General features: G+C 47.3%; 1 protein-coding gene across 15 annotated transcripts in view; it reads right to left on the bottom strand.

The window, feature by feature from the left end:
• The window catches only part of GRIP2 (glutamate receptor interacting protein 2), a 246,488-nt gene that overhangs the window by 18,470 nt on the left and 215,596 nt on the right, over positions 1-12,422 (bottom strand). For all 15 annotated transcript variants that reach the window (XR_011100171.1, XM_068694240.1, XM_068694238.1 and 12 more), the window contains 4 exons: positions 12,335-12,415; positions 4,189-4,255; positions 3,236-3,381; positions 2,800-2,944 (listed from right to left, as the gene is read on the bottom strand). Coding sequence is in view for 14 of the 15 variants with exons in the window: in XM_068694240.1 (XP_068550341.1) it covers positions 2,800-2,944; positions 3,236-3,381; positions 4,189-4,255; positions 12,335-12,415 (439 nt within the window). In the remaining variant the exon portion in view is untranslated. The remainder of the gene's footprint in view (positions 1-2,799; positions 2,945-3,235; positions 3,382-4,188; positions 4,256-12,334; positions 12,416-12,422) is intronic.

Genomic DNA, 12,422 nt, shown 5'->3' with positions numbered 1-12,422 from the left:
CCAAGTGTTCTTCCGGGGAGAGAAATTAAATCAAAGCGCAGTCCCGTGAGCTGTCCACCTCCAGGCACTCCTCTGGGGACAAGCACACCGAAGCCAAACAGGAGGGACAGAGAAACCTATTTCTAGCAGATGATCCCTGTGCCTCTCCATCATCATTCAAACATCCTTAGGAGCTGCACGCCCCATGCCCCTTCTTGCCCGACTGACACCAGAAAAGCAGAACTGAGCAACAGTAAGTTTGAGGGATTAAATGGGGCTGCAACCGCTCTCCAGAAAGTGCTAGAGGAGAAGTGACTGCATGCACATGGCAGGGATTTGCCTGGGGCATGGGCAGTTCCAGCATCCCTTTTTCCCCTTGTAAACATGGGCTGGTGCTGAGCGCTCCTGGACAAAACCTTCTTGCAGCCACCCACATCTATTTGACCAGGTGGCAGTAGAGGAGACTGTTAAGCCCTTAAAAGCACTTCAAAACGTCAGCAATTGCTGAAAATTGCTCCCAGAGAACCATTAAACCTCGACCAGAATTGAACAGTATTGGCCCTTTCCCCAGGAAGGAGGAAAACAAGTCCCATGGTCAAGGGTAAAGCCACAGGCACTGAAGGAGAGGAAACAGAGACTGTGGGAGCGAACCATCACTCGACACCAACCCAATATCCTGAGCTGCCTCTGTACTGCCCTATAGGACGGGACACGTACAAGGGGAAAAATGCTCAAGGTCAAGATAAAACCCAAGTCATCTGCATCTGAGGCTTTTCAGCTTAGACAGCCTGTCACCCGCTGTGACAGACGTGTGACAGCTCCTAGAGGACACCCTGCCTTCCCCAGCACCAAACGAGCTGCCAGAGCTGCAGTGCAGACTTTCATCTGTGCCTCTACAGGTGCAGCTGGTGTGTGACCCTGATCAGATGCCAGGACCCAGCCCACCCCATGTTGTTGCTGCTGAAATGTGTGCTTTGCTCCAGGAAAAGCCAGGCGCAGCTTTGTGTTTAACTCCTGACCTTCAGAAACCTGTCGCGCCCTTCAGAGCACAGGTAGAAGGGTGCCTGTGGCACAGAGATGGGTAGTGTTGACAGGGAAGGGACAAACTATTATAAAACAAAGAACACCCCTCTTCCCTTGACAAGGTCAAGCCACTCCTTTCTGCTACTCCCAGGAGAAAAATGTGCACCATCTCAGCAGAAAAATATGCACGTTCCTGCAGGCAGGCTTCATCCCAGTGCTCCTCACCCTCCCTTCAAGAAGCCAAGGTTACCTGGAGAAATCCCCATGCTGCTTTGTCCCCGCACTGCTCCCCCGTGCAGGCACTGTTATTCCTTAGCCTGCTACAGTGAACGTGCTGAATGGCTCTGTTGCTCTTCTCAAAAGGCTTTTCATTCCTTGCTGCGTGCCAGTTCCTGATCAAAATTCAATAGCACCGCAGCACTTGCCTGCACTACTTTTCTCCGCAGAGCAGTCACTGATGTGCATCCAAGTTCGAAGGAGGAACAGCCACAGCACTGCAAAGGGAACTGAGAGCAGCAAGGGTACAAAACCACCTACTGATGCCTTACATCATCTGGGTTTCTTGTCCTGAACCTCTCTCACGCTGGGCTGCAGGTACAGTGCAGGACTGCTATGCAGAAAAGCCTCGGATACCCCAGGGCTGGTGTTTTCTAGTGAAAAAAGACTGAATCCTACAGAGCTGGGCAGTGACACAAAATCCCCAAAGAACCACTAATGACTGAGCTCATCCCTCTTCCTTACTTCTTACTCGGTTTTCTGTACCAAAGGAAAGCAGTGGAACTGTGCAGCACTGCACTTGCTAAGAGCTCGAGGAACCCGAGGCAGAAAGACGCACTGAGCTGTTACCGTTCAGCTCACAGGGAGCTTGGCCTTGAACCAGAAAGAAGCAAAAGGGCAGATCTGAAGTCAAACTTTGCCAAGGTCTAGCACTTCACACCTATTTGTTCAGAGCGTTTTTGCTGCCTGTTAGGCAGCACAGGATAAAGCAGCCCCATGAGAAGCATGAGTCAGGGCTGCTGAAGTGATCTATTTACACGTCACAGCTACCGTACAGACAGAATAATTAAGATACAGCGCATGACTCAGTTCCACCTTATATTCTCAGCAGTGTCCTGATCCTTTAAATCCCACGCATGCACATACATTCAGACTCAGGCACACACACACAGCCAACCTCCCCGGCTGCTGAAGGTAAATCTGCACCTACATTTATGCAGTATAAATGTCTGCTGCTCTCAGGCACACCAGCCCTGCACTGAGATACCTCCGCGTGTAACAGAACAAGCAACCAGCAAAGACAGGTCGGAAGATCCCCAAAATCTGTGGTTTCAGTAGGACCCAGTACTGCCATGGCCATAAGCTGTGGTTTAGCAGCAGGTGAACCCTGGCCAGAAGGATACGGTGCTTTCCTGGGCAGGCTGGGCATTCCCCACGCAAAATGTAGCATGGGAAATCAGATTAGGAAGCTCCTCAGTGGAAGAGAGGCAGATAAACACATTTTCCCAGCTGCTGCATTCAACCAACGCACTGGATCTGACTCTGCCACAAGTGCCCTGCTTTGAGCCTCTCTCACTGCCCTAACAGCACGGTCCTGACCAGCCCACATGTCCTGAATGTGGGTCTGAAAAGCCAGGCCAGCAGGGCTGCTCCTGCTTCACAGTGCATGGTACCTTCATAGCACCTTTCCTTTTTAGCAGACTAAATGGCTAAAACACCTCAGAAGAGTTGCAAAGAAGGCTTTGTAAACTTTAAGACCCCTTCCCACATCAGTTCAACCCCTCTATTCCCAAACCTCACCTTTCTGCCAGCCCTCTTTTTGTCAAGCCTGAAATGACGATGGGATCGAAAGGTTCCTCTGTCCCAGAGATGGTTATTCCCAAGGGCCCGCCGTATCGCTTCAGTTCCACCGTGTAGATAATAGCACCGGTCGTCTCCTGCTCATCTGGAAGAGAAAACAGGAACGCTGAGGTTTTTTCATTTGCCATAAGAAAGAGGTCATAAGAAAGACTTGCAGCACTTAGAAGCAAAAGCCTTCAGCCTTCAGCTATGCTCATACTGAACAGGGTTTTAACCTTCCAGACTCCATTTAAGGGCAGAATAACAAAAATAAACTATAATCAATTGGAAAGTGGTGACCAGACAGGCAGAAGCCCTTATCTTTGTTGGTTTGCACTACCTATTGGGAAATGTCATTAAAGTGGACAGGCACCAGTTTGCATCAGGATTTCTGTACCAGAGTTATCTTCATCCTTTCTAATCTTCAATTTGACCAGGTCTTCACATTGCCTCAAAATCTGCACAGCATCCTCCATTGAGCAATTGTCGAGTCGGATGTTATCAATGGCTAACAGCTTGTCTCCCGGCTCCAAGGTGCCAGTTCTACGGGGAAAGAAGAAGAAAACTAAAGTGCATTTGTATTTGCCTTTCAAATCCTGCAATGCATTCAGTTCTGCAGTGGTGATGACAATATTAGCTTTTTCTTCCCCTTGATCTTTTCTGGGAAACAAGCGTGAACAGAGGCTGGGGCAATTATAACTTACAGAGAGGAAGTTTGTGTAAACGTGCATCAACCCAGAACAAGGCAGGCAGATTACTTTGCCGCTCTCACCTACTTAGATATACAGCCTGGGTAACCTACGGCACTCAAAACTGCTTGATATTTAACTGACAAATATTCTACCTTTTCTTAGAAACCAGCCCTCCAGCAGCACTAAATCCCCCTGAACGCCTTGCTATGAGGCGTTGGGATCAGAGGTGCAGTCAGTGAAGGCTGAGTTATTTGCACAGTTCTCCACCAGCACCCACAATTCAATCACTCCACTCACCTGGGCAGGAGCTGAGACGTAGCAAACTACCCGATGAGCCATTGCACCTTATGGGATAGAGATGTATATATATGGTACCCTTTAGCACATGGTCTTAGATGCTAAACATTCATCTGCAGGGTCTGCAGACCTCTGAATCTGCCTTGGCCATCTTCTCCATTAGCTCAACTCTTATTTGCTTCAGTAAAGACAGTTTTTATTCCAAACCCTACAGTGGTCTAAGAAAGCCTCTCAGGCTGACGTCTGCTTGAATGCTGGCAAAATCCAGACCCAAGTGCTACTGCTGGGGCATCTTTCTGCCTCTCCTTACTGGAGTGGGTATTTTGCCTTGGGTTTAGCAGGCAGGAATTTCTGTACTCACCTATGTGCTACACTCCCCTTCTTGATGTCAGAGATGATCAAAGGCTCCCCAGGCTTTCTGCTCGCAGCTGTAAAAGAGACAAATGGGTACAACACTCAGTCTGCTACCCAGGAGGGGAGTGGTTAATGGGGAAAAGGAGCTCGGAGGAAAGGGAATTTATATTCCTTTGACAAAACGGTGCTTCACACTTGAACTCTGGAAGCCACAACTGGGAAAAAAAAAAAAAAAAAAAAGCAGCAAATCCCTGCAAATGTTTGTTGGTTGTCCTTTAAGGGGAGGCTGCGAGGTGTCCAGCAGCAGGAGGTGAGACTGCCCAGCACTGCTGACACCCCCTGGCTATGGCAGGGGGCAGGAATTAGCACTGCTGCCTGGGGAGCACCCAGCTCAGAGTTGTGGCTAATATAAGCCCTTCTCTGGTTTTGAAGTAAAGTGGCCCGGGAAATTTTCCAGGCGGAAAATAACTGTGGAAAAATTAGGAAAAACAAAACAAAACAAATGTTTTCCAGTTGTTTCAGCTCCCCAGACAAATTTGTCATACAAGTGGGTAACTCAGGGCTGCTCTCAGCTCTGGAGCTGGGGGAGTCCAGTCTTCCTCTCCCTCCCCAGCCTGAGAACTTTTTCAGCCCATGCGAGATGTAAGGATGCATCTCTGGGAGCATTTGCATTTTCAAATTTGCTTGCAAGACCTGCTGCTGTCTTGAGAAACCCAAGAGAGATTTCTGACTTGACTCCCTCCTGACCTCCCTGCCATCCGCATGACGAAGAGACACCGAGAGCATCCCCTCCACCCCGCATCACCCCTCCTGCCTCGCTATGGGAATGGCATCATCTCATTTAAAGCTGACGGAGCTGCTGTGCCAAAACTGCGTGGGAAGAAAGAAACCCGCAGCATCTGAATGGATTGGGTGCAAGTCAGAGATTACAGCTCCTGAAAGGTGCCTGGCATCAAAAAACTGAGATCTACCTGCCTGGGCAGGAGCCAGAGAGCGCCCCACAAAGTCAGACATAAAGGAACAAGCCCTTTCTCTTACCAACATCTCTGCTCTAGCTTTTTTTGTTGTTTACATTCATTTATGAGATTTAAAAACATACATGCTTTGACCATCACCTTTAAGGATATCCTCTCGCAGATATAACCAAAACTGCACCGAACAGCACGAAAAGCCAGCCAATTTCAGCTGCAACACGGCTGAGTATAGAAGTCGGGTCAGACAGTGAAGAGCAGACCGTGATGGATTTTATAATAGTCACAGCAATGCGACTGCTGGATGATACAGGGCTGGGAAGAATTATTTTCCCCATGTCTTACTGGAGTGTGGTGCCGGGCAGGTTTCATCTAGAAACTCACGTTCAGCTTGTGGCTGGGGGTCATAGAGAAGCAGGGGGGTTGTGAAGGTTCACCAAGGTTGCCTGTACTCAACCTGCCTGTGGCACAGAGCAGTTACATCGAAGGCAGATTGCGAGGTGGGAGGGAAGCACAGGGTGCAGACAGAGGCTGATATGGCAAAAATCAACGCAGAAACACCCGCGCTGACTGAGAAGGGCACACAGCATGGACTAACAGCCCAGGGGATGGAGATGTACGGCCCCCTTATTGCTGCTGCTGTTCTCTCTCTGAACACAGGACGTGTCTTTGCAGCCCAGAGGTGCACACGGTGCTGGGCCAAGTGGCAGCGATGGGAGATCCCGAGAGCTCACTCCTCCACCCTGCCCCAAAGGTGCCGAGCCCTGGCACGCAGCGCTGCGTGCTTAATCGCTGCCTAGCCTGGTTCTGTCAAAGAGATCCAGGTTAGCACAAATGCTTTTCACCGTGAGGCTTGTTTATTAGGTTCAAAGCAGAGGCGGCATGACAGAAGAGGGTTAGGGAGAGAGCCGCAGTCCTGGTGGAGGGCTGGGGGCCGCCACCTCTAAACCTGACCCAGGCACTGCTGGGGAGATGTGTCCGGAGACTGCCAAGACTCAAAAGAGCAAAGAGAGGGGGAAGGAGAACAAGGATAGAAAGCACCATGCCTAGAGCTCTGCAGCACGTATTTATCTCAGCACCTGCCTTACAGACCCTGAGACACCCTGGTCCTGGCAAGACCCCGTCCTTCTGCAGCCCTGCAGTAGGTGTCAGCACTGAAGGCAGCACAGCTCTTCCCGTATCCAAAGGGAATGCTTTGTCCATTAGGAAACAAAACAAGTTTTAAGGAAAAATTGTTGTGGGTTTGGGGTTGGTTGGCCTTTTTTTTTGTTGTTGTTTTTTGGAAGTCATATTTTCCTGATAGATTTTCTTGAGACCTCAGTTAAATGGAAGAGGAGAATAATGGCATATCCTTGTCCCTACCATCATATCATCCAAACTGTGCTTTAATATGTGGCAGCCCTCTCTTTTAAATAACCACTTAGTATGAAATTGAAAGGCTGTATAAAACAGTCATTATTAGTCAGTACCTACAAGGCTGAAGGGTAAGTTAAAGAGACTTAATGAATAATCATTCTCTCAAGAGGCGTAAGATACAAAGTTAAGATAATGAAATTTCAAAGCACTGAGCATCACTTGCTGTTCAATTTAAAAACCAGTAGTTACTAACTCCAGTCATTCGCCTTTGGCATCCCACTGCCCTTCCTCATGCCCCAGTGCCCAGCTGGGATTTCTGCTTTCCACCCCTCAGCTGGGAGCAGGCTGGCTCCAGCCACGCTGGGATGCACATTGCCAACAACCCCGGGCTTCTGGAGCAGGGCAACGACCTGCCTGTGCAGCAGCTGCCCTCTCTACATGGGAGAAAGCTGCAATTTCACTGAAGCTGTGACTCACTCTAGGGGCAGAGGCATTGGGTTTGTAGATTCCTGGAGAGATTCTGGATAAACCTTTTCCAATTCACTTGCAATTAAAACATAAATAAAAAATCAAAACAAACAAACAAAAACCCCACAACTTTAAAGTATATTATTACTCAGAGTTGTGGTGTTTGGAGTTAGGACACGTGCACAGGTGAGTAAAGCCTCTTTATCCATTCATTTCTGCTGTCCAGGTGGTTATTTCTCTTCAAAGAGCATTGCTTTGTTAATTCTGTTTGCTGGAGGAAGACACGGTTTGGACATCCAGCCTTGCCTCCAGGTCTTGCTTTCCCATCTGTAAAGCAGAGACAGCAGCACAGGCAGCCGAGGGAAGAGAGGGATTGAGAGAGGCAGGAGCTGGAGTACAGAAAGTCACACCTCCTCCTGCAGGCACTCTGGTTGTAGCCTCCATCTGCCTTGTGGTGAAAGCAAGCTCTTTTTCAGATGGATTTGTCTTTTTGGTGGGTTTACCAGTACAGAAGGTAGTTTCAATCTGCTCCAGTGACCCAGAGAAAGCTCCATAAATAAACAGTTGGTGAATGCAGAAGCGTAGGGTGGGGGAGAAACTCACCATGAAAACACTGCCTGGCGGTGGTGACAGGGCAGTGATAAAAAGGTGAATTGATCAATACTGTTATTTACTTTTTATAAATTGCTTTCAGTCTCTCGCCACCTCTGCTGGGATTCTGGCTCACTCGGCATTTACTCTCTGATGGATGACAAGGCCAGAAACACATGTCCTTTCTGTGGTTTTAATAGAATGCATAGTGACTCGCATCGGTAAATTATTCCCCTCCAAGGAGCGCAAGCACATATCTCACACGCATCAGCGCCTCAAACGGTTATGAATGCCCTTCGTTATCGATCATGCTGAAGCAGCACTCTGCCAATGTGTAATTAAAGAACTTGTAATAATGCCATACAAACACATTTAAGAAAGCAAATGCTTATAAAGGGTGGAAAAACAAACAAAATCAGAAACCCAATAATCTCAGGATAGCTACGGAATGAGAAGAGGAATAAAAGCAAATCAGAATTGATTACAAGGAGCAGCAGTGAAAATCCAGTCCCCAGAACCCAACTTTTCCCTTTTCCCGTCATTAGTTTTAGCAGCAGGTGCATAAATTATCAGCATCTCCAGCAGAGTATTTATACCACCGCAGATCTATTTCCTTTCAAAATCTCCAGGTAGCAAAGCCTGGGCAGAACATCTCACTTCGGTAACTGCATCACAGTGAATCAGCTGCAAATCTCTTCAGGTTGCAGTGTTAGCGTGGGGTAAGACAGGAGACTCCAGGGACACGCTGCCGCTCACAGACGCGCTCTGCCAGGCTGGTGGCAGGTCCTGGGTTAATCCAGCACCAGCAAAGCCGGGTTGGGTCAGCTCACAGATCCATCTTGTCACTAGGACAGTGATTACCCTGCTTAAGAGACTTAATCGAAGTTATCTATCCATCCAAATTCTGGCTTTATCACCCCCAAGCAGATATAGTACCTGCTCCTTATCTGCAGCACTTCACTGCAAGGGCACAGGAATTGATTTGTTAAGTTATAGAAAGGTAATTTGATAAACATGCTATATAAAGCATTAATGCATAGCTAAAATGAACGGTAATTTCAATATCTAAGCAGCAACAACAGCCCTGCACCCTGCAGTGAATTTCGCAAGTAGCCCTTGAAAAGGATATTTGAGACAAACAAAAAAAAGGAAAACAGAAAAGCAATCTTCTCAACCATCATTCTCCAGAGGCTAATGGCAAATGAGCATCTTATTTTAAGAGGTCAGGTATTGAGCATACAAGAAAACATGACATTTAGCTTCTCGCTGTCGGAGATTTTAATTTGTAGGAGGTTTACAGAAAAATCTACAAAGGTGTAACTGCATCATTAGAACTGAATGCAACCAGGAAGATCAGAGCACTTATGCCATGTGTTCTGCTAATGGAGACAAGCGGTTCAGGCTAACAAGAGCCAAATCTTCACATCATTGTGTCAAAAATCTCACTTTGCACTTCTTTGCATCCCCAGCACTCAGAGCACCTCCGAGGTCTCTGCAAACAACTGAGCTTCGCCACCCACACATCCCTTTGAGCCCTGCGGAGGCAGAAAGGAGCGTGCACTTTGCTTTTCAATAAGAGCAGCAGTTTTAAAAACAAACGCAGCCGTCTCCCTGTGACAGACACCGAGGCACTGGAGTTTGGAGAAAATGAGACTGATTTTGCTGGCTTCTTGTCCCTTCACCCCTGCACGAAACACAAGGAAGCGGTGCAAACAAGGCAGCTTTGCTGCTTTGCGTTGCTCACTTTCATTTAGCAAAGGTAGGAGGTCGAAGTAAGGTTTAAGGGCATCAAGGTGGCATTGAAATACAAAGCAGAGTCAGTAAGAGATTCATCCCTTGGATTTCCCATTCATCCCCACCAGGGGCTCACTCAGCCCCAACCCTTCTCTTCCTAGCAAATGCAGACACCCTGAAGAAGACAAGAGGCCTCAGCAAGCACCTACCCCTAACCAGGAGCAAGCACTGAGCCTTTCAGCATGTTCATACCAAAAACAGCAGTTCCTGCCCTCTTCATACAGAAACCTCTTGGGTTTCCATCCTTTTTATGAGGTTTTCCAACAGATTTATGATTCCTCGGGCAGCCAGCTCCATTATATGAATTCTTTCAGTGTATCCATCAAGACTCCTGCTTGCCCCCACCTTTATTTAGCCCATCTCCCGATTAGCTTTGAGAGTCACAGCACAGTAAGAACTTGACCACTTTTATTCCTGTAGCACTTCTCCGATCAGGCTGTAACACTTTTTGCCCATGTAAGAAGGCAGCGGCAAACCCTCCTACACAGAGGAACGGTCTATAGATGAGCCAAATGGAAGCCAAGACGTAAAACTCAGTGAAAGCAACTCATCTTTCACCTACAGTGTGCCGCTAAGTTTTAGAACTAACCCAAGTCTGAAGCCATGACAGCAAAGGTCTTGTACTGATTCCCCCAGGTTGTCATCTATTTAATCTGGCCCAGTTTCTGCTACTTTCAACAGTAGCTATATGCCTTTCCTTGTCAGAAGGAAGCTATAAAGCTTGGATCTATACAAGCATTCAAATCAGGACTGGGAGGAACTGAGCAAAACAGAGAAGGGTTATTTTTACTTCTTATTTCTTGCTGCTTGCATCACGCTCCTGCATGCACATCATGTCTCTGCAGGAGGTACTTACCATATGTCTGCTTGCTTTGGTTTAAATGTTTGAAACTGGTGTATTTATCTGCCTGGTCAGACACAGAGTGACAAAATGATGATATAATTCGCTAAGGGTCTTGTGGAAATAGGCTTATGTGGACTAATATATGAAAACAGAATTAGGATGCAACTAGCATTTCATCCTTGCCACCACATTTTCTGGATCTCTATCTTTTGCTCCGTTTGTGAATACAATTTGTGTTTTGACTCAGTGAAGGATTGAGGTATATCTTAAGTTTATGCATATGCGTTTCTTAAACAGTGGCCTGTAAACACAGGCAACAATCAAAAAGATCAAATGTATTATATTATTAAAAAACTGCTTTGCAATTGACAATGGGCATCGAACTATTTAAAATCCAGGGTTCAGTTTCTTTTTATTTAGCAATGATATCCAAAAAGTGTGTGAAATCAATTTTTTAAACACATTTCAAACGAAAACATTTCCAACATTAAAATACGTTTGAAGTGTAAATGCCCATCCAAAGCAGATCCCATTGCAGTGAGACTCCACAAATAAAAACTAATATTCTTGCTTTCAACCTCTGGGTTCATTTTGCTCTCCAGCCCCAGATCAAATCTAAGCTTTGAAGCTTAAAAGGAGTGAAATCCTGGCCACGCTCAAGCCAGCAGCTTGCTCCCAGATCCATCACCCCGGGTTTCTACCTGAGACTGCAATGTTAACGCAGCAGGTGAGGGACCCAGCGTGAGCTGTGCCTCACTGGGCTGCTGCCCCATGCCCCTGCTCTCCCACCAGTGAACGGCATTACAGACACCCCACTGCTTTTGGAAGGCACTTTGATGTCTTCAAACAGTAATTGCTAGCAGTCCAAATGTTAGATGTTGTGCTGCTGTTTCTCAGCAATATCTCATGGCACAAATAGGGGAAACTGGGAAGAGGGAGAATAACATGGGGTGCAAAGTCATCACCCTGCGGATGTTCAAGTCTCTCCTAAGACACACACCCCTTAGACCAAAGCACCTTGAATGAACTCACAAACTAATGCTGTAAACACCAAGAAGTAATTGCAAATAGTTTATCTATTTCAATGAAGCCTACTTTGAAAGTGTCCTTAGTGACTCCATCCCCCAGACGCAGCTGAGTCCACGCTCCTGACAGCTGAGACAAAAGATCCCCTTACTGCAGTTTCACAAGCTGCTTTGTTCCATCTGAGATGTGGTGGCTGCCTCTGGGCATGGCCAGCCTGAGATGATTCAACTCAGGTTACCCAGCAGTGGAAGAGGGATGAATGATGTGAGACCAGTTCACACTTGTATAAAGGAAAAGTTCACCGGTGCAAGGCGTAAGACCACCCCAATATGCCAAAATTTTGGGATGGATCTGCCTATATCATCTCCTCACAGTGCTCCCTCCAAAGAGGCCCAAAGGTCTTCAAATGCAAAATAAGGTCCAGAACAGAGATGAAGATAATTAATCAAGAGTGAGCAGAAGACAGAGAAGAAAAAGGTTGATGTCTCGTTCTCTTGGTACCCACCAAGTCCTGGCAGGCCGGTCTCCCCTCCACAGCTGGGGTTAGTCAATGCAACCACCCCCTGTGTTGCAACAAACCCTGCCCAGCACCTGTCCCTAAAGTGACCCCCTGTTCTTCTGAGTCCCATCAGCCTCTTACTCCTCCTCCTCCTCCTTCCTCTCCTGGCCGTTTCCCCTCTCTACCCTCTGGCTGCAAATTCACCTTGCACTTTTTTTCCTCCCTCCACCTCTCCCTGCAAGGCTCCCACCAGACCCAAGCAATTCCATTTTGAAAGGAACATAACACAACTATGAGCAAGGAAATAAAAATAATATTACTAATAACCTAACATAATATTAGTCTGCAGCGCACACCAACTGCTCAGCTGCTCCTCGGGGATGCATCCTTTGCCCTGACCCTTCAGCAGCTGTTTTTTCTGCGGTCTCTAGCTCTTGGAGGCAAGAACTACGCATCCAATTTAATTGGGAATAAATCACCAGCCCTGTGAGTGCTACCAGGGAACCCCACATAACCTTTTCTCTCTCTGCTGGGCCCCTCTGATGTGCCAGGTTAGAAAGCAGTGGCTCTTGCAACTGCTAGCAAAAGTCTGAGCAATACTTACAGCTGATTGTAATTCCAAGCTCTACACCTCTTTTCTTGGGCAATTTAACGTGGAAAGTGCCACTGCTGGGTATGACAGACTCTATAAA

The sequence above is a fragment of the Anas acuta genome, chromosome 11, assembly GCF_963932015.1.
Source record: "Anas acuta chromosome 11, bAnaAcu1.1, whole genome shotgun sequence".
Lineage (NCBI taxonomy): Eukaryota > Metazoa > Chordata > Aves > Anseriformes > Anatidae > Anas > Anas acuta.
The sequence above is the reverse complement of the archived record's forward strand: the minus strand, read 5'-3'. Positions and strand labels throughout refer to the sequence as shown.